The sequence below is a fragment of the Tripterygium wilfordii genome, chromosome 18 (assembly GCF_013401445.1).
Source record: "Tripterygium wilfordii isolate XIE 37 chromosome 18, ASM1340144v1, whole genome shotgun sequence".
Classification (NCBI taxonomy): Eukaryota; Viridiplantae; Streptophyta; class Magnoliopsida; order Celastrales; family Celastraceae; genus Tripterygium; species Tripterygium wilfordii.
The window spans coordinates 593941-619606 of NC_052249.1; the positions used below are offsets into that span (position 1 = coordinate 593941).

The 25666-nt window shown below is 38.1% G+C and overlaps 7 protein-coding genes across 7 annotated transcripts; 4 read left to right on the plus strand and 3 right to left on the minus strand.

The window, feature by feature from the left end:
* Window positions 1-1396: 1396 nt before the first annotated feature.
* Window positions 1397-2687, minus strand: LOC119984700 (ethylene-responsive transcription factor ERF073-like). Its single transcript, XM_038828776.1, has 2 exons — window positions 2415-2687; window positions 1397-2331 (listed from the first exon to the last, which is right to left on the minus strand). Exons 1-2 carry the CDS (start codon window positions 2587-2589, stop codon window positions 1595-1597), a joined length of 912 nt encoding a protein of 303 aa, XP_038684704.1. The 5' UTR covers window positions 2590-2687; the 3' UTR covers window positions 1397-1594.
* A 683-nt stretch (window positions 2688-3370) lies between these two features.
* LOC119984274 (proline-rich protein 3-like) lies at window positions 3371-5010 on the plus strand. The gene is made up of 2 exons (XM_038828140.1): window positions 3371-4553; window positions 4655-5010. The coding sequence occupies exons 1-2, from the start codon at window positions 3836-3838 to the stop codon at window positions 4984-4986; spliced, it is 1050 nt and encodes a 349-aa protein (XP_038684068.1). The 5' UTR covers window positions 3371-3835; the 3' UTR covers window positions 4987-5010.
* A 1548-nt stretch (window positions 5011-6558) lies between these two features.
* Window positions 6559-7832, plus strand: LOC119983772 (proline-rich protein 3-like). Its single transcript, XM_038827500.1, has 2 exons — window positions 6559-7166; window positions 7256-7832. The coding sequence occupies exons 1-2, from the start codon at window positions 6584-6586 to the stop codon at window positions 7588-7590; spliced, it is 918 nt and encodes a 305-aa protein (XP_038683428.1). The 5' UTR covers window positions 6559-6583; the 3' UTR covers window positions 7591-7832.
* A 977-nt stretch (window positions 7833-8809) lies between these two features.
* Window positions 8810-10550, plus strand: LOC119984275 (proline-rich protein 3-like). Its single transcript, XM_038828141.1, has 3 exons — window positions 8810-8933; window positions 9630-9875; window positions 10222-10550. The coding sequence occupies exons 1-3, from the start codon at window positions 8810-8812 to the stop codon at window positions 10548-10550; spliced, it is 699 nt and encodes a 232-aa protein (XP_038684069.1).
* Window positions 10551-10848: 298 nt separating this feature from the next.
* On the minus strand, window positions 10849-19628 carry LOC119984860 (putative GTP diphosphokinase RSH1, chloroplastic). The gene is made up of 25 exons (XM_038828996.1): window positions 19533-19628; window positions 19321-19385; window positions 18945-19141; window positions 18073-18243; window positions 17901-17966; window positions 17711-17803; window positions 17500-17631; window positions 17279-17380; window positions 17124-17201; window positions 16969-17040; window positions 16355-16462; window positions 16094-16191; window positions 14805-14865; window positions 14627-14689; window positions 14473-14529; window positions 14275-14376; window positions 13891-14046; window positions 13633-13764; window positions 13418-13504; window positions 13216-13287; window positions 12500-12586; window positions 11956-12412; window positions 11533-11594; window positions 11384-11452; window positions 10849-11286 (listed from the first exon to the last, which is right to left on the minus strand). Exons 2-25 carry the CDS (start codon window positions 19343-19345, stop codon window positions 11179-11181), a joined length of 2655 nt encoding a protein of 884 aa, XP_038684924.1. The 5' UTR covers window positions 19346-19385; window positions 19533-19628; the 3' UTR covers window positions 10849-11178.
* A 749-nt stretch (window positions 19629-20377) lies between these two features.
* On the minus strand, window positions 20378-23772 carry LOC119984615 (proline-rich receptor-like protein kinase PERK10). Its single transcript, XM_038828645.1, has 8 exons — window positions 22973-23772; window positions 22798-22895; window positions 21902-22572; window positions 21642-21808; window positions 21500-21561; window positions 21209-21344; window positions 20994-21134; window positions 20378-20908 (listed from the first exon to the last, which is right to left on the minus strand). The coding sequence occupies exons 1-8, from the start codon at window positions 23303-23305 to the stop codon at window positions 20840-20842; spliced, it is 1677 nt and encodes a 558-aa protein (XP_038684573.1). The 5' UTR covers window positions 23306-23772; the 3' UTR covers window positions 20378-20839.
* Window positions 23773-24662: 890 nt separating this feature from the next.
* LOC119984276 (S-protein homolog 2-like) lies at window positions 24663-25091 on the plus strand. The gene has a single exon (XM_038828142.1). It carries the CDS (start codon window positions 24663-24665, stop codon window positions 25089-25091), a length of 429 nt encoding a protein of 142 aa, XP_038684070.1.
* The last annotated feature ends 575 nt before the right edge of the window (window positions 25092-25666 follow it).

Genomic DNA, 25666 nt, shown 5'->3' on the forward strand with positions numbered 1-25666 from the left:
AAGCCCATCGAGGCCCACTTCAATGATTCGATGTTCGACCATCGGATTCTCCTCCTATGCTACAAAGTATTAAAATTAAAAAAATAAATTAAAATGTGTTTCGATGAATTTACAAATTCAACGATATATTAGTCCCAAACAAAAATAATCAAATTCAAATTCAAATTGAATATGAAAAATTTGGACCATTCAATATAAACTCAAAATATTTTCTCTCTTGATGTGACTTGATATCGTTATCATTAGATTCACTGATCAAAACATTCATAAGTTTTTTATAAAAGAATGTAACCCTCATATTTTTATTCAAAAAAATACAGAACACGCGTACTCAGAAGGTCATTTGTTTTGGATAGTTTCTAACTCTTAATTCTCATAAATAATATTTAAATTCAAATGACACATTAAAACAAATTTGTACCTTTATGTAATATTTTTATAAAATGAGGGTGAAAGAATTCGAACATGATACACACCACTTCATTTAATGACTCGTGTCTACCTTACCTTACGTAACTAAACAATAAAGACTTGTACTATATAAGTAGTTGGGGAGATTTTGTTGTACTACAAAAGTATGACGTGGATTCTTAGGTAAAAAATAAGTACAAGTTTACAGAAGAGAATCAGGAGGCGCCGACTGTAATTTTTTTGCCGGTTTTGAAGTAGTCAAACCAGCGGCACAGGCTGAAACCGCTGAAGTACGGTTTTTTGGGCTTCTTTGCGTGTGCACATGCTCTTTGTTGACAATTTCAACGACGAGTAAAAAACGAGTGTCTTGTTAAATTCTTCTTCAGTTCTTCCTCCACCAATTAGAATCTGGACTTGATTAAGTAAATAAAATCCCTTAATTCCACTTCATCAAAACTCTGTATCTACGATTATTCCATTAAGACAGAGATATCCTTTCTTGCTTTGTCCATGTCGTTTAGCAGATCAATGAGTCACTTGATACTGTGTTGTTTATAAGCTACTCGACTTGGTACACCTATAGAAGATAAATCACTCGATCCAGTTATACCAAATAATGGTTTGAACTATACCAGATAATCATCGATGTTGTTGTTTATAAAACACTTGGCTGCTGAATTATACTTAGCTGGGTATAAGCCACTCGTTTGAACCATACCAAATAATCATTAATGTTGTTGTTTATAAACCAGAACCATATCAGATCGACCAATGTGAGATACTAATGGCTGATCTTTTACGAGGTCAGGTAGTAAAATTTTGTATTCTTGAAATAGATCGTTTTTTTTTTCCCATTATTTATCATGAGCATTGAGTTATTGTCTGAATTTGCATGATTTACTATTTGAATCTCATGAAACAACCAGAATCCAGACCAATCTTTCAATGGACTGAGGAACAACACAACCAAACCATAAACATGAAGAAGAGATTAAAGTGCAATTTGGATTGTCAATTAAAGACCAGAAACGAATCAAATATATACAACGACGACGAAGATCTAATCTTGTTCACAAAAATTAAAACATCAACAGTCAATTCCGAAGGCACTGATGTGACCCAAATCATCAAACAATCGTTAAAAAATTTGAAACTAAAACCAAGGAGGAAAGATACTCTGTTTTTACAGAGTTGCAGAGACGGCTTGGATTCCATCGTCATCGAAGCTCCAGAGATCACCCACAACGCTTTCTTGAGTTGAAGTCGGAGGAGTTGATTGCCCATCAAGATAAGGGATCTGGTAGAACTTCATGAACTCCTCGTAAGCCCTGAGTTCCTCCGACAGCTTCTGCACCTCAATCTCCTCCTCCTCCTCCACCTTAGATAGCTTCTCCTCTTTCTCTTTCACCTCTACACCGTCCTTGTTTGCGTTCAAATTACATGCCACTAACCCTTCTGTAGAGTAAGATTCGTCTGAACCAGGATTATTAATATCCTCACACGAGACCATTACTGGGTCGGTGCTTGGAACTGGAACAGTATCGACCCCATAAGAGGGATAACCACCCATCTGGTTCAGATCATAACCAGACTCAAAGTTGAAACATTTTGGTAAATTATGGTTGAAAGTGATACACTGGGTCTGATGCGGAGGTGTTGGCCTGAGGCGGTTTTGGGTTGCGGAGTAGTCATCGCCTTCGTTGGGGAAGTTCACTTTCGCTTTCTTGCCCCGAATTTCACGAGCTTCTTTGTCGTAAGCTCGAGCGGCTTCCTCGGCGGTATTGAAGGTCCCCAGCCATACACGAACCCCTTTTCTGGGATCACGAATCTCGGCAGCCCATTTGCCCCAGGGCCGCTGCCTGATTCCTCTGTACAGGTTCTTCCGCTGCCTCTTACCTCTCTTCTCAGCTTGCACACCATCTGTTTGTAGAAAGTCCACACTCAGAATGGAGCACTGTTAATAACAATACAAACTCAAAAGCAAAGGAAGATAGAAAACTTACGTGAAGTGGGTGCGGGCCTTTTGGGAGGATAAGAGTTGCCATGGCTTAATGAACAGAGATTGGACTCGAAGTCTGAGTCTTTATCAAAAGACGAACTGGGCCATATGTCGGAGGCGGTGAATCGGCGGCCATTGTTGCGAGGGATGAGGTCATTGAGGATTGAACCACCACACATTTTTGCAATATGAAGCAATCACGTAAACCTAAATCTTGTTGTTGTATGAGAGAATAGAATCAGAGGACAGAGACTTGGAAGGATGAGTAGAAAGTAATGAAATGAAAAGACTGCGGAGGGGGGGTTTATGTAGATGGACGAATTTGAGTCTTGGTGGCTGACAGCAGCGCCCAGCTTGGTTTTGGAACTTTCTCGAGGCCGCATCTTAAGTGGCGCCCAAGTCTGTATTTGACCACATCCAATCCAAGTCATCAATGTACGCGTGGTGACCAATCACAATTTACAGATCAGCTTAATATTTTGGGCCCAATTATTGCACAAAGTCACAGGGATAACTTTAGTTACACCTCTGTATTTATTAAAGACATCCCGTTAATTAATTTTTACAAAGGATGATCAACTTAATTTGGTGTGTCTTTAATAAATGTAGAGGTGTGATTAAAGTTACCCAAATCAAAGCTCATTTCAGTATCCATCAGGCCAGCCCAGTATGTACCCTCCGTGGGCCCAGATGGCCCTGTAAATTGGGATGTGAACAAAGTCCATCAATTAAACGGGCTTCTCCGCTAGGTACCAAATGAGCCATGCGCCTGGATGGGCTTGCGAGTTGGACACTTGTACGGCCTTTCTCACTTGGTACTGAATGGGCCTTTGAGGTCCAGTGGACCACATTCCTGCCCATCTTTTGGACAGCGTGAACCATTGGATCTTATCATTCGGAATTTCCTTACGGCACTTCCCATGAATTTTTTCTTAAAAAATAAAACAACAAAAAGAAAAACACACAAGAAAATTCGCCTGTCATAATCTGCTTTTTTTTTTTGATAATTAGGAATGATACAAGACAAATATACTCTTTGGACAGAGGCTGACATGAGCCGAAATTCGGATTGTCAGGCCTATGTGTCCTTTAGACACTTAACATGGACCTAAATTCGAGCTGTTAGGGCCACGTGCAAAGAAGTTCTCACCTGATGAGTGTAAGTTGCGCCAAATCCTTCAACTATGAAATCAATGAAGAAAACATTTTATATGTCAAATATAGTAATGGCAGATAACAGATTGCAAAAGATACATTTACAGATCAACTACGAAATCAATGAATCTCTCAGTAATGGTGCACCTGTTGCCTGGTCGGCTATAGTATTGGTGGTCACGATATGCATGCAGTTCACGTTGGAGTAGTGCTACTATATTTTATTGGATAGAAGTGGAAGATGAATGAACAACCCAACTATAAAAGGCCATGGAAGATAGCCCCCAAAACATCTCCAATCAACAGTTGATAGTTCCACACAATACCCTCTTAATTCAACCAGCAATGGCGGCTCTTACCCATGTTTTCTTTCCTATTGCTTTGCTTCTCTTGTCATCCTCACTCATCATCATTGCCTCTGCTACTGACTATGGCTATGCCTCAAAACCAGAAGTTTACCAGATCAAGCCTAAAGAAGATGTCAAGTACCCTGATATCTACAAACCAAAGCCAGAAGAATATGTAAAAATCCCTAAAGTTGACATACCCAAGGTGGAAGTAAATGTAAAGCTCCCCGAAGTCTACAAACCGAAGCCAGAAGAATATGTTGGCAAGCCAAAACCAGAAGAAAAGTACCCTGAAGTTGGCACGCCAAAGCCAGACGACGTGAAGTATTCAGAAGTTGAGCAACCAAAGCCGAAACAAGAAGACGTGAAGTACCCTGAAGTCTACAAGCCAAAACCAGAAGAAGGTGTCAAGTACACTAAAATTGACAAACCAAAGCCAGAACAGAAGTATCCAGAGGAAGAAAAAACTAAGCCAGAAGATGTGAAGTACCCTGACGTTTACACACCAAAACCAGAAGAAAAGGTAAATGTCCCTTCCGGGTATGTCGACAAACCAGATGAAGTAAAAGAAGATCAGTTCCCTGTATGTTTTGAAGGGCTCGTTCTCTGTAAATCTGGCTCCAGCTATGAGCCAATTCAAGGTAATCTCTAATCCTTTCGTGGTTTATCACACTTTACAATCGACATATGTGGACACAAGCTCAAATCCATAGCATTACTCAATGTATATATGTATATGCAGGGGCTGTGGCAAAGATAATATGCATAGCTGTGGACGTGCTAGGGTATGAGACGAGACTTCCCGTCTCAACCTGCAAAACTGATGCAAAGGGTTACTTCTTCTCAACATTGGATTATTCTTTGCTCAAGGACAGACTAAAGCTCAGAGAATGCAAGGCATTCATTGAAAGCTCTCCATTGGAGTACTGCAAAGTTCCTACTGATGTAAACAAAGGGATGACTGGGGCTCTTCTCTCTACTTATCGCATCCTCAATGACAGGAAAATGAAGCTGTACAGTATCAATCCTTTCTTCTACACCAACGAGCCCAAATCAGTTCCTAGCGGTTACTAAATTTGCACCCAAATGACTTGTAGCGTGAATTCTTTCTGTTTAAAATTTTGTGTTTGTTCTGAGAGTTTTGGAAGGCAAGTTTTTCTCTCTTCTTTCTGTAATGGTTGATTATATCTATGGCTATGACGTTCCTGCCTCTGCCACTTGAACTATCTGTAATAAGCTTAATTTGTTCTATCAATAATTTGTGGAGTCACTTTCCTTCTTTTCACCATTGCAACTTTAGAACTTGGTTAGATATGAAGTAGTAATACTGGCACATTTACAATTCTGAAGATATCAACACTAGTTAGAGCAATGTTATATATGCAGACTATAACGAATCTCACAAAAGCAAAAATTAACGGATATTGCTGAATAAGGCCATATGAAACAACCCCTAAGTCGAGATGGTTAAGGAATACTCAAGTACAAGCCCCCCACTCCCCACCAAAAAAAATAAATAAATAGAGTTCTTAGCAATCGACGGCGCCAATGCCAAATCCTAAGTTTTTGTAGCAATCATCTATGCAGTTAAAGTAATCTTGAAGCTGGCTGAATCTTAGGCAAATACGATTTAATGAAAGGTTCTGGCTCAAAGTTCCCTTAGATAGTATAACAAACTTAGTCCATTTAGTTGTGCTGATCCGGGAAATCATTTTCTCTCGAAATCATTTTCAGTGAACGCTCTAAAAGCTCAACAATCGTATCTACAATAGAATTTCCTCAGAAATCATTGATTACTAAATATTATATTGGCAGATAACACTGTGCAACTGATGCAGATTGACCATGCGAGCCCCATTTGTTGTTGCCCCAAGTGCGGGCCTTTGTGTGTGTTTATTATTACCCCAAGTGAGGGTCTTGTACGAGAGTAGCCCTAGTGTTGGGCCTCGTCTGTCGTACATGTGTTGCATCGTCGTCGGATTGTCCAACTTACAAGTGAAGGGAAGTGTTAAAATATGTATAAATGATATGAAATGTCCCAACCTAACAAGTTAACTTATTGGGTTACATGGCAAAGTAACTAATCTCAACACATGAATATTGACATTTCAATGTCTTAAGGTCATGTCAACAGAATTTTAGTCCCTTCACAGCTATCTAACTCGGCAACTCTTTAAGCAGCTAATGTTAGCACAGCTCCAAAAAGAAAAGTAAAAAATGGTTGCAGAGAAATCACATATACAGCAAAAGAAAATTCAAATCCGTCTCTCTTGACATCCTTTTTTTTTAAGTGCAACTCTTCTAACCATAAACTCTATAGTTATATCTGGAACAGAGTTTCATAAGAAATATTTGATTCCACAGAACATATTTTTATATAACAAATTGCAAATGACAAGGATCGAGCACACAATCAATGAAATCTCTCAATACTCCACAATTAGATGAGCTTGTTGGCTGTAGTATTGAGTGTCACGATATGGGTGCAAGCATTCACGTTCATATAGTGCTATAAGAGGTATATTCAACCAATCCTTCTTTGTATATTTTATTCCATACAAGCTGGAAGATGAATGAACTAACCCCACTATAAAAGGCCATGGAAATTAACCCAGAAACCTCACCAATTCATAGTTGATAGTTCTACGCACTTCCTCTCATTCCGCCAGAAATGGCACTAACCCGTATTTTGTTCCCCATCGCTTTGCTTCTCTTGTCATCATCACTTATCATTGCCTCCGCTACTGATTATGCATATGTCGCCAAACCAGAGAAAGATGTAAAGCTCCCTGCACTCAATGTACCTAAGGTGGAAGTAGATGTAAAGGTCCCTGAAGACTACATACCTAAACCAGAAGAAGATGTCAAGTACCCTGAATCCAACACACCAAAACCAGAAGAAGACGTCAAGTATCCTGAAGTTGGCAAGCCAAAAATTGAAGATGTTAAGCATCCTGAAGTAGAGAAGCCAAAGCCAGAAAATGCTAAATACCCTGAAGTTGACCAACCAAAGCAAAAGGAAGAAGTCAATCACCCTGAAGTCTACAAGCCAAAGCCAGAAGATGTGAAGTACCCTGGAGTTGACAAGGCAAAGCTAGAAGAATATACAGGGTACCCTGAAGTTGGAAAACTAAAGCCAAAAGCAGATGTTGAGTACCCAAAAGTTTCCAATCCCAAGTCTGATGAGCCAAACACTATAGGTGTTGAGGGGCTTATTATATGCAGGGCAGGGTCTAAATACTTTCCAATTCAAGGTAATCTCTTCACACAATCAGTCATCGTGAATCTAATTTAGTTCACTAACCATATCCAACTCAACCCTTTTTCATATGAATATATGTAGGAGCTGTAGCAAGGATAGCATGCTTGGGCATAAATGAGTATGGATATGAGAACACACCGTTCTCCATCCTGAGTAGTGTAACTGACTCAAAGGGTTACTTCTTCATGAAATTCTGTCCTTCTCAGCTTAATCGTGAGTTGAAGATCACAGAATGCAAGGCTTTCCTCCAAAGTTCTCCATTGGAGACCTGCAAAGTTGCAACTGATGTTAACAAAGGAATCAGTGGCGCTCTCCTTTCTTCTTACCGCATCCTAAATGATAATAAGATAAAATTGTACACTTTGAGGCCTTTTATATACACTTCTGAAACTAAACCAAATCCTGGTGGATACTGATTTGTTTCCTCTTGTTTTGTTCTTTTATTTCAATTATTGTGTTCTGGGAAGGAAATAGGGTTGATTCTTGAGATTTTCTATGTTTCTTGTTGACTTTATTAATTTTTATTTGTTAAGGGATGTGAAGCAAATTCCTTTTAAGATTCAATGTGAATAAGTTGCATCGATACTTTGCAGACCGTTTATAATAGAGCTATCATATTATTCCTATCTCTCTCACATTGTCGACTTGTCTAACATTATGATTGATGCATATACATCAAATCATTTGGGGAAAAAAAGAAGACAAGGAACCAGATTTTTAAATTCCCAGGATGTTTGTATGTCTAATTCATTCACATCATGCACACACAAAAATCAAACATGTAGCAATAGATGTACATGGAATGAAATATGAATATGTTGTAATCCCACATCGCTCGGAGAGTACCAAGTGATGAGGATTATAAGAAAAGCCCAAACATCTCTCAAACAACAAGGCTTTTTCTGGGCCTAAGTACCATAGGCGACGACCCAGAAGAACAAAGTCGTGTAGGCCGATGTATCCACTCTGGACCGGATAACCCAAAGTGGATAATATTGTTGCTTTGAGTGGGCTTTCCAATGGAAAACTTGCCAAGTGAGTGATAAATTTGATCATGTAAGCAAGCTATACATGTCTAAATGAATATGAACATGAGTCATAACAATAACATGAGACGCATCTATCATCCTGACATGGGACTATCACCAAGAACAATGAAGTATTGTTTTATGTCAAAGTCATGTCTAAACAATTAAATGACCATTATTCAAATTAGCTTAATCTTCTGGGTTAAACAGAGTTCCAAACTTTCTGCTCATAGAAATTAAAACTAGAACATAACTTCACATAGTGAAATTTACACAAGCTTGATCAATATCAGAATGCACAATCTGCCATACTCAACAAGAAAGCTTAACTCCTCGAAAGCTAGATTGCAAAATTACAAATGAGGAATGAGCCTCTCACCTAGGCAACTAAACTCCTTGCAGCAGCCTCCTTTGCATCCCCGACGATGAATCTCATCACTTCTAGGCTTCCAGCTAATCACAGTCGTAAGTAGCTGATGAGCACAGGCATGTGTGGTCTAATCTAACTTCATCGAACGACGACCGATCCGAATCAAGACTGCCAAAGCGACCAAATATGAGTGGGCTGTGATGGGGGATCGCTCAGCATATTTTTCCATTGGAAGAAATGAAAAAGGATATTGTTGCTGTGATGGTATGGACGGAATCAATTGAGACAAATATGGAAGAAGCCATGCTCCCCGAAGTCCAACATGCGCTGTACTTGGGAGTTGGGACTGAAAGAGCTGAAGGTTAAAGGAGACTCGTTAGTCGTTAATCGTCATTAATGGGCTCCAAAAGATTGGCCCATCAAGAAACTATTCGAGAGGCCCAAGTTTTGGGCTCCACTAGCTGAACTATCTCAATATTAACAGATTGCAAAATGTCGGGCCCAAATTCATGACCCAGTGGGCTGAGACTTGAGAGTAGGTCTAATAAGCGGGGCTATTACATGACCTGCGAGGCTACGATGACTCAAGACAGTGGGCAGCATGATCTCTTTTGGGCCTGGCCCGTTGTAATTCTGTTTGTCAAAAAATAAAAATAAATAAAGAATTTTAAAAAATCAAAACAACATTTTTTAGGAGCTTTTGCATTTTTTCACTTGAGTAGCTATTTGTGATAAGCATTCTTGTTAAGACTTTATCTCGCATCATATTAGCATAACTCAATCAAGTCATATATAAGTAAAAGAAAGTCCCTCTCACTCTTATACAACCAACGCATTTTTTGAATCTAAAAACCGATAGCTATAATCCAAGAAGAAAAAAGTCGTGCGGACTTATGCCCAAAAACGATAAGATTAGTTGTACTGTTTGGGTTGATTTTCTACCAATTCTAATCATTGGGTGCCATTAGGTGCATAAACTATTTTCTGACGTGCGACCAAGTTATCTCCCACTAATTCATATATTTCATTTATTATGAGAGCATTCCTGTATATAAAGACCACAGGAAGAGAGCCATTCAACCTCAAAACAACTTCACAAATCTGTCCTCAATTCCCTCTAAACCAAATTGCGTGACCATGGCAGGCCTCAGCTATTTCTTCTTTCTTTTGTCAATTTTGGTCATTGCTTCCGCCGCAGATTATAGCTATGCAAAGCCAGAAATGGAAAACATACTCTCCTCAACGATAGGTATTCAGGGGATAATTTACTGCAAATCAGGCCATGAAATTATCCCTCTTGAAGGTAATTCTTAAACCCAGATCAATAATGTTACCCTTTTTTTTATTGCCGAAAAATCACCCAGTTGAGTGGACGTAAACAACGGGCACTAGAAAAACCCGCACCACACTGACGATAGGTAAGATTGAACTGAACCCCATGTGGGTAGGTGTCCGGAAGTGGAACAAGCCCACGGAATCAAGATTCCACAAGAAAATATCTCAATTGATTGGTTCGAACTCCCGACCTCAGGCACCTTACACCCTAAGTCCGGACAAATAACCAATTAAGTTATCGCCAAGTAGTTAATGTTACTACCAAGTCAAGAATCTATAAATGCTAAGTTTGGTATCTCATTGGTTCTTTTCAGGGGCTGTGGCTAGGATAACATGCTCAGGTGTTGATGAGTATGGATTTGACATGGAACCGTTCACTGTACTGGCTGATGCAACAGATGCTAAAGGCTACTTCTTTGCAACCCTATCTCCTTCTGAGGTAGAAGAAGAGAACAAGAAGCTCAAGGAGTGCAAAGCTTTCCTCGAGCTCTCGCCGTCCAACACTTGCACAGTCCCCACGGACGTGAACGGAGGGATTACTGGTGCTCTTCTTGCTTCTCACAGATTCCTCAATGAGAAGAAAATAAAACTCTACACCATTGGGCCTTTCTTCTACACTCCAGGGCCTAATAATGGTTATTGATTGAAAAATTATTGAATAAGCTCATATAAAAACATTTATTTTGGAGTTCCAAAGAGTGATAGATTAAATTAATGGCAAGGAACAAGTTTTCTTTTGTTTATTCTCTTCTATTCCTCTCCCATAAACAACATGGAATAATAATAAACCATTTCCATGGACAAGTATTTTACAGCAAGTCCGCTGTAGTGGTCATAAAATTTTAAATGTATACACCCATCGACAGTATATAACCATGGATGCAGGGATGAAATAAGAATATATAGATATGGCACCAGGAAGAAGAAGAAGAAGAAGAAGAAGAAGAAGAAGAATGATAACATTGTAGGATATCTGTAGGACAAGGCACCTGTAGTTTCAAACAATCAAGTCTCTATAAATTTTGCCTTCTTCTAACTATACAAGAGTATATTGATTCCTTTATCAACCGCTCCTCTCTCTATATACAATGCCCTGAATCCAGGCTTTGCTCATTAGGCGTCATCTTTGGATTACTATGGTATATACTATGAAGCTGTGTAACAAAAGATTGAAAATCTACTATATAACTCCAGACTTCAAGTTTTCAAGGGACAAAACTTCATACCCAAGCTGGTGACTGCTGAGTGAACCATTTGGGCATCTCCATTGACTAGTTAGTCTTTGATATATTAAGACTTTCAATTGAGCTTGGCCAGCTGCAACCAGTGGACCATCCCAGAACACCCAGAATTAGGTCCACGCTAGAGCATGCATTTACCTGAGGGAGATAGAAATCTATCAGATTTAGATTGTTCGACAATATGTCTAGAACAAAAGAGAAAGAAGACAAAGAACTATGGATCACACTGCCCTACCAAACTTTCAAGGTTCGCTTCAACATGAAATAGTAAGACTGCCATACCACTCCCTCGATCATTCTCAGCCTGGTCAAAAAAATTGTAATGCATTGTAAAAAATAGTTAACAGCCTCAGATTTCAAGGCAATAGATGTTAAACAACTCACCACACAAGAACATATAGTGATGTCAACAGTTGCCAATGCCGAGGTAACCTCAGCCATGATGCCTGAAATTTTGTTCACAGGCAAGTTATCGACCAAAATCAAACATCACTGAAGTAGTACACTTATGCCAACCAACTAACCAAGCCACATTTCAGAGGGAGAAGACATCATAAGACAGTTGTCCAATAACAACCAAAGGGAATACATATATTATATATATGGCACAGATGACAAATTTGATGAAAATGTTTTTAGCAGTTTATTTGGATCTTCTATCAAGTTCCCTAATTTATGAGCTTCATTGGCACCTATAATTTTCCCAGTTTGTGTGCTAAGTAGTAAGTAGCATTCCTGCCACATTCTCTCAGATCTCCTGAGAAATAAGGGGAAAATAGCATAATCACTTCCAAGGATAAATATTACCTCTTCGATCTATGCATACCACACAAAGCCATTGGATGGAGTGCCCTTCGAAACTATGCCAAGATGCAATCTTGCTAGCTTGCCAACTTTCTAGACCAGGCAAGACTTCTTTGTACCTTGGGAAGTTCACCCGTAGCATTTTGGCTACACCATTTCCCTGCGACAGTAACTCTCCTTCTGCCAGCAAACTCACATGTTGCATATTCTTGTCATGTTTCCCATTAACCTTGGGAAATCGAGCACTTCCATTTTTTAATGCAGAGACATCTGCAAAGCTTCCGCCTGCAGATGGCTCTTTCTCCACAATATCGGTAAAAAATTTCTCCCATAAAGGTCTTCTGAATGTTGAAATATTTAAAACTACTTCTTTATTCTCATCTCCATAATTAGTAATGAAACCATTAACTGTATCTGCTGTTATTTCGGCAGCAGATAATGCAGCTTGCTCCCTTAGAAACTGAACAGAAGTACAGAACATTATTATTTTATTAGCTGAAGCAGCTTCTAAAAGTCATAGAGCACAATTTATGTAAACATGACCTACTTTCATTATCTTGTGTCTGGCACTGCGTGTTTTTGCATGTTGCAACCATTGCTTGTGCCTTTGAAACATTGATTTGCTGGAGAGAGCCTGAAGAAATTGGGAAGTTAACAGGACATAGCAAAAACATGAATAAATCTGCGCATTTGAACTTATATACAAATGCTCAACCAGCAATTTCAGAGGGTCCAGAGAACAATAAAAACTTGAGGATACAACATAAAAGAAAAAATAATTGAAACCAACCACCATTTGGGATACCCAAGCCACAACAGATGCATGGTATCAACCCCCCCCCCCTCCCCGACTGACTTAAATTCCCTAGGTTTGAATTGGGACCTATCAAGGACTTTAGAGATCTGAGTGGAGGTATCATGAGTTCCCACTTTCCAGTCCCATATTGGGTTTATGGGACCCCTAGTGGGCCACAGTAGACGGTAGCTCACAGGCATTGAGTTGGGTCGTTTCAATTATATGGTTCAAGTGGCTACAAAACACCAAAAAGAAATATCCAGTGCAAATTACAGATGCCTTCCAAGTTCCAAACCTACTAAAACTTCAGCAAGTGCGGAAGTTCAATATCTTCATTTTTTATCATGCACAATACATAGTACTTTCAGAGTTCAGACAATTTATTACGAGCCCTAGAAGGACTCGCATATTAAGTCATGCAGGTTCCACATAAAGGAGAAATTAGGCAAGGGTTAATAGATACTAACATTATAGGTGACTATTTCCACAACTTCTGCATTAGCAAGTTCATGTGCGGGAGAAACAAGATTGCCATTGACCTGCAGTAAACAAAGTCAGGTACTGAGACTTAAATTTTCAACAATTTTCTTTTCCTGGTTTGGGTTTGGTTTTGTTCGGATGAACAACTGTATGGTAAAGGAACATATCAAATAATGGGAAGAACCAAACCTTGGCAGCCACCATTTTGTTGCCAATTTCAGTATGTATCATATAAGCATAATCAACAACAGTGGCCCCACTAGGCAGATTTTTAATCTGTAAAGAAAGAAAAAGAAGAAGAAAAAAGTATGTTAAAAGCATAAACTGCTCAGTGTCCAATATGTGGATGATCAAAGTCTCTTGCCCAGAAGAACCCTTTAATGCAAAGCAAAACAATATCTCACCTCTCCCCTTGGTGTAAACACAAAGATTCGACTGCCTAATAGATCTCTGGTAATGGTTTCTACAAATTCTCTAGATGACATATTGCCAACGAACTCCTCTTGCCATTCTCTAATAGCGTTCAGCCATCCAATCTGGAGGAAAAGAAGGACTTCATCCATGAAATAAGCACAAAACTCAAGTTACTTAAAAACATATCTTAGAAAACTCAAAAGTATCCTACAGCAATGACAACATTCAAAGTCTAACAGCTTATATACCCTGAGTGCAATATTTGCATTGTTAAGACAAACTGTCTTCCCAGGACCTCTACCAGTTGGCATTACACGACTAACTAAACCCGTGGCAAATACCCTCCCACTATAATGAGCAGCAATGCCTCTCTCAGCTATCAGATTCATCTCTTCAGTTCTTATCTGCCAAAAGTTGAAACTCGTAGATAGTTAAATACCTTCTGGGTAATAAAACCAATAACATAAAAAATTAAATTAATATTACAAAACTTTAAATACAATTATAAAAAGAAATGAAGATTTAAAAAGAGAACATAATAATTCATTCAGCTCAACTCACTAAAGTTGGATTCCAAACACTTTAGGAAAACATAAGTTGCTCAAGGTCAAAATAATAAGAAGCAAGCTTACCTGAACTTCCAGCTGAAACATGCTTTCATATAAAAATGGAATTACAGTTGTATGTAGACTTTGATAGCCATTAGGTTTTGGGGTTGCAATATAGTCCTCCATCTGTTTCAAGAAATAAAATTATATTTCTTACATTATATTAGTACTATTTACTAAACTAATATACCTCAAAGTGAAATAGGAAAACAGAAAACGCACAGCACGAGGAATAGGGGTCCAGATTTCATGAACCAAGCCAAGAACATGGTAACATATCTGCAACAGATGAAGGAATGGAAGTTACCTCCATCGAACATTAAGCATAGATTGCAGCAACACACACCCCATTTCCATGGGAAGGACGAGGAGTTACCTGCTGTGGACTGCACAAAGGCCCAGCTCTGTTGCATTGCTTTGGCTTTATGATGATACGAAGCTGGTTACAGAAGGAAATACCATCAACAAGCAGATATAAAACTTCAGATGAATTTCATTATAAAATGGATCCAAAATGGATCCAAAATGGTTAGATGGAAAATATCACAACAAACCTGTGCTATTTGGTTAAATTCATTAATTGAACCTTTAGACTTAAGCACAGCTTTGTAAATACTGCATGTAAATAAAAAAAAAAGTACGGATTAAAAGCATACAAAACTTCCTTCAAAACAATGCACACACCAGTACATGAGCAACAGTCATCTTCCAACAAAGTGGACCTACACTTTAGCTTGTCAAATGCGCATACAAGTTACCCTACAAATACTCAAATTGGCTCCTACTATTGTTTCCAAGTAACATGAAAAGGAAATGTAGCCCAAATTCCAAAAAAATACACACTTAAATACTTCTGACAAGTGAAAGACATAGATAACTTCTTCTCCAAGTGATTGCTTTAGCACCCTTGTGAATAATAATAAAGGTGCAGAAGTTGGTCTTAATCATATTACGCAGCTTATTACGTATGCTATATTATGGTCACGGCATTTGTACGATTCTAATACATAGATTACAAATATCAATAACATTTTAGATCAAGTTATTACTCATTTTCATTTAAGACTTTATGCCAAATGATGATCCATACGAGAAACTAGTGAGAATCCAAGTTATTATTTTGAAGAAGGAAAAAGGCTTATTTTATGATATTTGATGATGGCGCTTTTTTTGGATCTTAGTCAATAACTCAAGATTATGAAATTAAAAAGAATGTTTATCATAAATTTAAGGTAGTTAGTTGGAATTAAAAAGCCCATCTAGCTTTCCTGGTAGAGGGATACCTTCTGAGGCCAAAAGATAAATTCTACAGAGTTGCACTCTTCCTACCATGCAGTAGGATATATAATTCTGGATTGTTTGAAAACAACATACTCTGAAAATGCATGTACAAAGATTAAATTTTAGGTATGCAAAAAAACAAATTAGGGAAAGGAGATGAGATATGAAGATAATCGATCCAAAAATAGTAGATCGTCTCTAGATACCAAGATTAAGGCAAGTTTTGTTGCTACATATTAAGGATTTATTTTTAAAAAATATCATCAGCTTGATTAGCACTTGTACACATAGCACTATCGTAGTTCTGCAGGTTCTCCTGTAAGACTTCCATGCCTCTAATCCATGTAGGCATAGGTATACAACAATCAAGTTAAATAGCATTTTGCTTGAGTACATATTGGACAACCATCTAAATGCTTAATCAATCACAATTTGCAAGGCTAAATGCTAGAAATTCATGTAAAACAGATTAGTCCATTATAGCGAGGATCATGACTTTAAACAAAAGAAAGAAAGCCAAATAATCGAGTGAACAAAATTGGTAGAAGTTACAAATGTTCACCTGTACGGCTCCTTGCAGACAGATCGAACTTCAGTTTTCAGTGTCATAAGATCTAAGAATTGACAGTCCTCGATCTTTATTTTCAAAATTCTGTTTACCTAATACAAGAACCCAAAAAAACAACAAAGAACAATTACATCTCAGAAATTTACCTCATAAGCCTAGACAATATGCCTTCAAAGTGAAAATGGAGCGAAAAACAAAGAAGAGAAAGTACTTTTCAAGCCATATTCCATTGGAAACAGGGGTGAGGAATATTACCTCCAATAATTCTTTTTCATGTTCTTTATAGAGATCTGCAACTCTTCTCTTGATCTTAGCATAATCTTCAGCATTTGTGTACATAAAGGATAGATTCTCCAGTTCAGACTGCAAATACAATAAGATAACAAGATCATAAGTTACGTAGCATGACTAGAATTTGAAAAGGATTTCTTTGACCCTTAAAAGCTTTGGACAAAACATGGTGCATCTCCAACAAAGTGCTCATGGATGCAAATAAGAATGGAAGTATAACCCCTACATCAAAGAAAAAGAAAGATATATGAGTAATTCATTTAAAAACAATGGTTGCATCAGGTTTGTCAGTCCCAACTGAAGAAATGCGATGTCATAGATTTAACTTCAAATTCAACCCTTGCCATTATTAATATGACTTTAACCATTAAAGTTTATCCTTTAAGAAACAAAGATGGTACTATAGTCCAACAGTTTAAGATACAGTTACTAAAGAAGATTAACTACAGCATAGGAATGAAAATGAATAATGCTCAAGGCCAATGTTATAGAATAATACGAGCATGTGAAGACCAAGTAATTCCCTGAAACTGATATGCACGCGATTTTGAAATACTAGTATGAGGCAATAGAAGTACCTTGATCTGATACATCCCAAGTAACTTTGCAAGAGGAGCAAAGACTTGCAGTGTTTCTTTTGAGATGCTGGACTGGACAAGACATGATAATGTTAAATATAAAAACTGAACAGTCTGCAGCCAGCAAAAGAAAAAAGAAACAGAAAGCAAAACACCTGCTTATGGGGAGGCATGTGTGAGAGAGTACGCATGTTATGCAACCTGTCTGCCAACTTGACAATAATAATGCGAACCTGTAACAACAGTTGTCTTAGTTGCCATCCAAACAGATAACACAAGACACCAGAAAAAATTGGAATTAATTGTTCACCTCCTCTGTCATGGCTAGAAACATCTGCCGAAGGTCATCAGCTTGTACATCTCGAACTGAATCATTCTCATTCTTGCACTTCAATTTTCCCAGCTTGGATACCTACAAGGAAAAGGAAGGAATAGAAACCAATATGTCTCAAAGTTAACATAGAGGTTCAGAAATCGAGACACTTTGACCTGCTGAGCATAAAATATACCAATATTACATGATCAAAGCACCTTAGTCTCTCCTTCTACAATGTGGCGCACTGTAGCACCAAATTCCTCCTCTATTCTCTCAAAAGTAACAAAATCTGTATCCTCAACCGTATCATGCAGCAATCCTGCGGCAATTGACTCCCAGTCCAATTCCTAGAAGAACAATAGATAATTGAGATGGAGTGAATCTCAATACGGCATATTTCTAAATTCTAATATCTGGATCACTCACTATTTCTCCAAGAATGCGAGCAACTTCAACGGGGTGAATGATAAAGGGCTCTCCACTTCTTCTTTTTTGACCATCATGTGCCTTGAAAGCAAGCTGTACAAAACAGAAGACATTTCTCATACACTAACTACTAAAAAGATGTATTTGCAAGAGTAATGTGTAATAGCTGAATTTGATGCTCCACACTTACCTTAAGGGCATTTTGGACCAATCCCAACTCTTTTGGTGAGAGGTATGAAATAGCGGGCCTCAGGTCCTACGGGAATCACACAATAAACAAGCAAATAAAGTTGCAAAGAACTGTTTTCCGCGTGATAATCAACATGATTGAAATATTAAGATTAGAAATACTTTAGTTTTACCTCCCACAATGTCTCAGGAGAAACCTCGACAAAGTTATCAGAGGGTGACAAAGAACAGCAGATTTGCGATATTTTATGATGAGTGCTTGAGTGGAAAAGCCTATGAAAAAGTGTGAAGTCCGAAGCTTCCGTGGATGAGAAATCTCCTACATCAAAGATTTTTTCGCTTCCCTGGAAAAAATACCAAATGGAACAGGTTCCATTTTTAATAGCGTTGCAAACACAATCATAAGACAAACAAAGCAATAACACCAAAGTGTTAGGTTTAAGTAGTGAGAATCACAGTGGTTTGGCACATAAAAGCTCAAGTGAGAAGGATATTTTAGATGCATCTATAAGAGTAAAACACAGTTGGCCTTGTCACCATAATACTTTTGCGGCTACCCTATAAAGAATTTTATCAACGGGGCAACGAAAAAAGGAAAAAATCGTAAAAGAGGTCATTTCTCCAACTGGCAACCAAGATATCGTCATAAATAACAGTATATGAGAAAATAAGTTGCTCATGTTGTTGAGATATTCAGTTGAAGAATCATTAATAGAGAAAAATAAGTGAACGAGCCATAAAGGGTCAAACATAATTTCAAAAAAACACACTATAAAGGATCCACCAAAGACCTAATATTATCTTGAGTGAAAATGAACTTAAGATCATTTCTTAAAAATGCTATGAATAGAAAATCTTAAATTCTAGTAAAAAAATCGTTTCACTATTCAAACAAAAAATTGTAAAAAAAATGAGAATGTTGTGGTGGATGTGCGGCAAAGTATGTGTAGTTCTTTTTTTGGTGATTTCAATTTTATTTAGAATTTACAATGAAATGCAGACGCAATTTATAAGTGACTGCAAATCAAGAGTTCAACAAGCTTACAGATTTCAACCGATTACTTCTTCGATTTGGCAGCAATGACAATGAGGAACACTGAGGAGGATGTGCAGTGCTGGCAAGAAACCCAGTCAAGGCCCTTGGAGCTTTCCACGCACAAGATATCATGCTGCAGTCGTATCTGCCACTTCCAATCCCATCGCCTTTCGTCAAGTTACATTTGTTCACGCATTCGGCGGAAACTACAGGATTCACCGCCACAAAATCACTCAAAGCTACACTACTTCAAAACCCTAGCTAAAAGGATTTAAAACGTGAACAGAATAACAGGAATTTCACATAATAATCCAGTTGTACGGTTTAAGACAAGAACTGACAAACAAAATGCCTCGACCAGAAGACACAGTTGAGACAAACATACCTGGCATCCACGAATTGGCGGCCATTTCTAATGGCAAGCATCACAGCATCTCATCGAACTCGACACTGCAATAATCCAAAAAGTTACAAGAATTTAAAAGCTCCTCGATTCGAATTTGGCCTCACGAAAGGTGACAAGAGTGATGATGCAACCAAGAATCCCAAGATTTTCTCGCATTGAGAGACGTTGCGTTTCGAGAATTTGATACGTACGATTTCGGACGAATAAGCGATGAATTTCGAAGCAGATGGCAGAAGAGATAATCTAGAGAGAGAAAGCAAGAGTTTATTTAGCCAACGCCACACAAAATACTGTTTGATAAAAAGATATTTCTCTTTCCCCTAGCTTCTCTTTTTTATACTCTCTCTTTTTTCAATTTTCCACGAGTGATTTTCTTTGTCCAGGTGGACTGTAACCTCCAATGAGACTATGAAGTGTGTCACCACCAAGTTTGAGAAAGATATCTGGTTGGGGATCGTCTCGGCCAACTTAGATGTCACTTCGGAATGGTTGAACACATAAACCTCGAGAATCTCATGTAACCAAAACAACTCGAGATATCGAGAAGAACTATCACCAAACAAGAATGATATCTACAAGAGATCTTTAGGGGATCTACCCCTATAACTCTCATCCGCAATCAAGGATGATGAGTAATTCTAAATTCATATAATAGGGATAAATTTATTCACTACTAGTTAAAGAGAGATCCAAACACCGAACAACCTCAATAGATATTGGCTACTAAATTGACTTTAGCATCAGAGCATCCCCTGAAGTACACTTTGGAAATCTCAAAACTCACGTTTTCTACTTGTGCAGATACAAAATAATCACCTCATGATCTTTAATCTAATCAACTGAGATGCCTACAGAACCGAGCGACCAGTCACCGAGCACTCGAGGAATCGATCCGATTTCGCACCTAATCAACCTCAATGTGAGTTACATATGGAGTTCAAACTTGATACAATAGTTCCTAAAGTATCATTCGAGTCTTAATACATTATCATAGATGTATTTCCAAAAAAACTTAGTTAAATACCCAATAGAGCTTATATTCAAGCTCAAGTTCAAATCTCATAGATACATTCAATACAAAGGAACATATTAGTATTACAATAATTCGAGTGGAACATTGGCACAAAAAGAAGTGGTTGAAGCTGCCCAAGACCTCAAAGCAAACCAATAGGCTAAATGAAGCTAGAATTACGTTCCTTCTTCCTTGGAGTCTAAGGTATCAAGTAAGGAGATATATTCTACCTATATTCAGAATATACCCTTATAACTAAAGACTTAGAGCATCTACAAAACAGAAGTCCAGACTCCAACATAAAGCAAAGTTAGTAATGGAAGTTACTCCAAACCAGCAAGTATTGGGTCTCTGGGTATGGTTTATTCTGTTCATTCCTGTTAATCACCTTTGCTCTGCAATGTGCCAATTCTTGCAGAAATGATAAATAATGTCGATGGCTCCAGGCTGAATGTGCGACTTTACAGTGAACTAGAGATGCATCATTTAAAAGCTGTTTTCAGATGGGGATGATATCATAGTGCAATCTTTTTCGCCTTTGAGAATAGAAAGAACCTGGAGGTAATTAGTTCAGAAAATCAGTCTTCATACTTCCTTGGAGAAGCAGCTTGTGATAATAATAACTAAGAAGCTAACCCACCTCACTGATAGATGGCCGTGAAATCGGGTTGGTTCTTGTGCACTGAGTTGCAGCATTCATCACCCTGTACAATGCGTGAACGTCTACATCATCAGACTCCAATAACATATGAAATGCCCCTTGCAGCAGCAGTGGCCTAGCCTGCAACGTTGGTATGTAAGCAATTTTATCTGGCAATCTTTTTAGCCATTAAATTGTTGGATCAAGCCACTAACCCACTCCATCAATTTGTCATCGTCCAGTGGAGCTGACCTTCCGCAAAACAGTCTCAAGAGCAACATTCCAAAGGAAAGGATGTCTGATTTTACAAGCTCCATTGATTTGTGGTCCAAAGGATCATTGAGCCAGCACCTTCAACACCAAACAAAATAACAAAATTTCGTTATGTTCATGTCTGCTTTGCTGAAAATGCTTAGAGGCCGTTCGAGTGAATATACTGAGATTAATCTTTGCTAGCATTGGCCAATTAGGTATCTTGGCAAGAAAGTTGGAATGCTGATGCATACCTGTTAAAGACAGGTGGTGCTGGATCAAGATGAAGCCAGGTAGAACGCTCAAAGCCAGATATCTGTAGTCACAATTATAATGATAGGAATTAGACTACTAAACATGAAATCCTATTTTTTGACTTGATTATGGGATATTCACCATTGGTCGTAAGCTCGATGTCAAGACAATAATGCTGGGCTGCAATCCACCATGAGCAATGGGAGCTCGAGGACATTCTTCGTGCATATATCGAACACCTTGAGCAATACCTATGGCTATCTTCATTTTCTCTTGAAAAGTTGACTCTGCATATTTTCTCCTCGATTCTATTCAAACAAAGGAAATCAACATGGGTTATCTAGTCCATTTATAGTATATGAACATACTATTAGAACCAAAGACAAATCTTAAAATTTTACCGCAAATGTAATGGTCTAGTGTCATTTCTCTGACGTATGGAAAAACTAGAACTGTATTGTTTTCACTCTTGTGGTAACCAATCAAGCTCATTATGTTTTTATGGTGCAGGTACAAGGCTGCCTTTATCTCTGCTTCAAGTTTGTCATGACTTGAATTCCCGCTGAATCTCTTTAAGTAAACGTAGGATGCACGCTCGGACAAGTACCCATAATAGGTTGAACAATACTCTTGGCTTCTCTGAGCCACCGACCACATCCCATTTGTTAACTCCACAATAATTTCCCAGCTTAGCTCAACTGGCGTCCGTCGTAAAACATCGACCTCACTTGCGAAGATATTTTCTTGCGAACCAATTATTTGAGTGGATGGCTTGATTTCATTTTGCTCATATGGCTCTGCATTTGTTTGTTCTTTTTCTGTTTCTTTACATGTGCTCCTGGGAAGAGATGGTTCTGTGAAGGAATCACTAGCTTGATGTTGCTGTCCTGATAACAATGCCGTCATCAACTTTGGGCTCTTGGGACTGCAATTTACTTCTGCAGCTGTTGAACTCTGCGCTTCGTCGTTCATAACCAAGTAATTGCATCCTATGGCTTCCCCATGATCACTCACCATAGACATTTTACAGTCTGTGCCACTCAATCGAAAACTCAGGTCTCCCGCAAAGCAACTGCAACAAGGACGGAAAATTTTCCAATGAGTGGGTTATATTCATAGAAAGTGCTTCTACAAATAAATTGACATCATGTTTCCAAGTGATCTACGGAGAATCTTGGCTAAGAGAGAGGAATTCTTGTTGATTTAATAAGAAAAACAAAGTGATGCAGGGCATTGAGGCATTTTAACAAACACCTGTTATGCCTTGTTAATTACACTAGATAGTCTTTTCAATCACCTGTCTATTACGATCCAAGTGGCCTTCGCTATGTTTGCTTCCTCAACTATGGTCTCTACTGGTCGGAATCCTGCAGCAACTTTCACCTGAAACTTCACCTGGCACAAAAACTTTTCAGAATGTGATGAACGATTTACATGAACAATTCAGCTTGTTGTGAAGGCAGAGGACTTACTCCTTCACTCTTGCAGCTGTCATAAAAAGGCCTGAAAATTTGTATATAGGCCTCCTTTCTTCGACCGATCTCTCGGTTTAAGAACTTGATATATTTTTGTCCTTCCCATGATTGCCAACAACTACAGCGATCTACATCAAAACCTCCACATAGTGATGTCTCCGATGGCTTTATATGAAGAAGAGTGAGGACCAAAATCTCATCTTCAACACTTAATCCACCGTTCATGGCCTTCCAAAGTGGTGCAAGACTCCTTCTCTCTGTGGACACCTTCATTCCCTCCAGAACAATAACTATGGTCTGTTTCCCCTCTCTTCTTTCCCTAGAATTCATTGTTGAATGTTGAGAGAGAGCTATAACATCAGATTGAATCTGGGTTTCTATCCAATCATTTGGGTCTTCTCTTATAAATTGAAATCAAGCTGTCACCACAATGTTTCTTGTACGCTGTAGATATCAATGGTTTTACCTTGTATGGACCGGAAACTCTCTGTTTTATGTTACAGACAGTTCGCCACTTCCCATACTTTGTACCCCCGCAATAGGCCAAAACATGAAACCCTACTTTGCACTTATCAATGGCTTCAAGATCAAGAAATGCAGAGAAAACTCCAAAAGACACTGTTTTTGTTGCTTCTCTATACCTATTTTGGATTTTGCAATATAGATAAAGCTGGACTAAACATAGACTTATATAACTAAGGGGGTTGCAGCAGCTGCCAATTCATCTGATCAAGAAGGTTTGGTTTCTTCGTAGAAGCCAAATCTTTTATAGATGAAAACCCTTTTGGGATTTCCTAGGGTTTTAATTTCTTTTCCAATGTGGTTGTTTGTTTTCAAAAAAGGGTAAGTCCTGGTGTGATCAAAACTCTCTCCCAATAAATGTATCCAAATATAGTCATACCTTTCACCGATGGTTTGAGAAAACAAAGAACATAACATAACTTTCACAGACGTGCTGATGGGGTTACCTTATTTTTAGTGAAATTACTGCCGGACTTTCAAGAAGTCTTGCACATTTCTGTCATGGTAATAACAATTGAAAATGTAATAAATAAGAATATTCGCATCAGTTCCTCTTAATTGATTCTTTATTTTACCTGATCAATTACCATATTGAAATTAATATTACCTTATAATAAACTAATAAAATGTACTAATAAATAATAAATTACCATCTCATATTGTAAGGAGAGTAAACTAATATTGTCACTTATAGTGGATTTTGCACAAATGTGTTTAGGGTTTCGGTTAGACCTAGACCATTCCAAGGTCATTCTTGGACTACCATCTAGCTTAGGCAATCTTGACATCTTCATGTTTCAAATAATTTCAATTTACTTAACATGAAATGATAAATAGCTCAGACAATCTTACCCCCTTCACCCACTCGGTAGCTCGAGCAACACCACCAAACTTGCACTGCAGAGGCTTGTGGTCTCGTGCACTCGAATCGAGTGCTATATATATCATCACATATTTCATACATGACCAACCGGCCATCAAATTCAATATATATCTTAGCACAATATGAGCATTCATTAATTTACTAAATTTAAAATATGATCAATAGGGAAGACATCAAAACAAACTTGCCAAATTAATTATTTTACATTTGACCAAAATTCACCTATTTAAGAACCAAACTAGTACATGGTTCTACACTAAAAAAAAAAAAAAAAGAACAGCCATGGAGCAAAATACAAAACTAACAATGCTCTTCCAATTTTCTATCATTCTGCTTGCATTGGCCGCTGTCACTAGCGAGGCCATCTCTTTTGGCCCTAAGTTCCATGTCCACATTGTGAATGGTTTCAAGACCGACGCCCTCCACAGTCACTGCAAATCAAAGGACGACGATCTTGGCATGCGCCAGACCAATCCAGGTCAAGAGTATGAATGGTCATTTCGGATAAATTTCTGGGGCACCACCCTCTACTATTGTTCCTTTTGGTGGAACGGGGGACGTCACCAAAACGATGTGTTTTGGGTTAAGGATCAGTTTCTCAATGACTACTGTGGTGAGAAAAATTGTATTTGGAAAGCTCAAGAAGATGGGATTTACTTGTTCAGCGCCATAAATGGCAAATTTGAGTTCTGGTATAAGTGGGATAAGTGAAAAAAAAAATGTAACTGCAATGGCATGATCAAGGTTTTTTTTTTTCCTTCGAATAATAATGATGGGAAGCTAGCTCTTCCCTTGTTTTGTTACCTAAATTTATTGCCATACCTCTCCCTCTTTCCTTATTTTCCTTGCATGCGCCCAAGGGTTGGATCAATATCCAATCCCATCACAATAAACCATTAGTGTGTTTTCTATTATTAAACGTTGTTTACTTCCTCAATTATTCAATGTGGGACTTTCAATTTGAGATGTTATATTTACCGTTATATATGATTAAGCACACACGAGACATATAAAAAGATACTCATACCAAATTTCAAGTTAACATGAATATAATAGACCAAACGGTCGGTTTTGTCAATTTTTTCGATTAAGTTCGATTTTTAATGGAGAAATGTATAACTTTTTATTATAAAAAAAACCAATCAATCAATTCAATTTCTATCGGTTTCGGTTTTGACTATTTTTTTTATTAACCCTAATGAGTACGACATATTTCATGCATAAAAAAAAAAGACATTTTGGCACGATTTTCACATAAGGTCAATCGGCCACAATTCACAAGTAAC